The 1,194-nt window shown below is 45.6% G+C and overlaps 1 protein-coding gene across 1 annotated transcript; it reads right to left on the reverse strand.

Moving 5' to 3' along the window:
- Positions 1-172: 172 nt before the first annotated feature.
- Positions 173-817, reverse strand: LOC107736093 (activating signal cointegrator 1 complex subunit 3-like; the record flags this gene model as incomplete). The annotated part of the gene is made up of 3 exons (XM_016547593.1): positions 173-339; positions 432-517; positions 597-817. Coding segments are annotated over 3 exons (474 nt in total), but the record flags the coding sequence as incomplete, so codon positions are not given.
- Between the last annotated feature and the right edge of the window lie 377 nt (positions 818-1,194).

The following is a 1,194-nucleotide window of genomic DNA, read 5'->3' on the forward strand; positions in this document are numbered from 1 at the left end:
CAGCGACTTAAGACTGGTTTTGTGCTCCAGGGTCACATATTTCATCTAAGCACCACTCCCAGCACCGTAGGTGACTAGGATATTCGCTGACAGTATACTGCTGTTCAGGTACTTTGAGCTCCCGTTTTACCCCCAAGCGAAGAACAAAAAAGAACTTTGCCAGAGCCTCTACCTAGTAGATGGATCTCGTCTATGATGAGAATAGCCACTTTCTGCACATAGCTGCGGTTCTGCCAGCTGCGGCTGACTCCATCCCATTTCTCTGGAGTGGTGACGATCAGGTCAGCCTGTGCGATAGCTCGCATGTCTGGAGTAACGTCACCTGTTAACTCAACCACCCTAGAGAGAGCGAGTGTATGATAATGAGCAAACAAAGGTCAGGGTATAATAACAGATACATATTTGTCCGAAGAATCTATAAACACTCTCACTTTCTCCCAAGTTTCTCTTCTATTCTGATCTTCCAGTCCTCAATCCTCTCTCGGACCAGAGCTTTGAGAGGAGCAATGTAGACCACCTGCTCACACAGATACATGCCGGTTAAACCATCTCATAAGAACTAATACTAAACCCCAACAGATGGCAGAGGTTCAGACCTTGGAGGTGGGGTACTTGTTGAAGACCCTGAAGATGGCCATCTCTGCAGCGATGGTTTTGCCGGAGCCGGTGGGGGCCCCCAGCAGGACGTTGGTGTCCGTGTGGTAGAGTGTATGGAAGATCTGCGTCTGAATGGGATTAAAGTGCGTGAACTTGTATAGACTCTCATACTCCCGGTTTCCTAATGCAGTCACAGGCAGCGGCTGAAGATCCAAGAGCTCTGGAATGAAGCAAATGAGAATGGTAATCTACAAAAGAACATTTGCATGGCTTCTCCATTATAAAGCACGTGCATTTGCATTGAGTCTGAAGCCTGAAGTTTATTTCACATGCGGTCACTCAAACATGGTTTTGGGACCACTGTGGTTGCCTACACAAGGAAAAAAGGTGACATCTACCTGTTGCTCGCATGTATTCTAATGCTCTCACTGTGGTGAGGTGATGATGTAATTAGTGGCATTTGCAAAGCAAGCAACACTATTACTCACACTCATAAAAAATAAAGAGGTTTTCACAGCGATGCCATGGAGGAACCATTTTTGGTTTTTAAAGACGTTAAAGATTCTTCATGGAACCATAGATGGCAATAAAAAAAAA

This window comes from Sinocyclocheilus rhinocerous, unplaced genomic scaffold (assembly GCF_001515625.1).
Source record: "Sinocyclocheilus rhinocerous isolate Xijiao unplaced genomic scaffold, SAMN03320098_v1.1 C36487623, whole genome shotgun sequence".
Lineage (NCBI taxonomy): Eukaryota > Metazoa > Chordata > Actinopteri > Cypriniformes > Cyprinidae > Sinocyclocheilus > Sinocyclocheilus rhinocerous.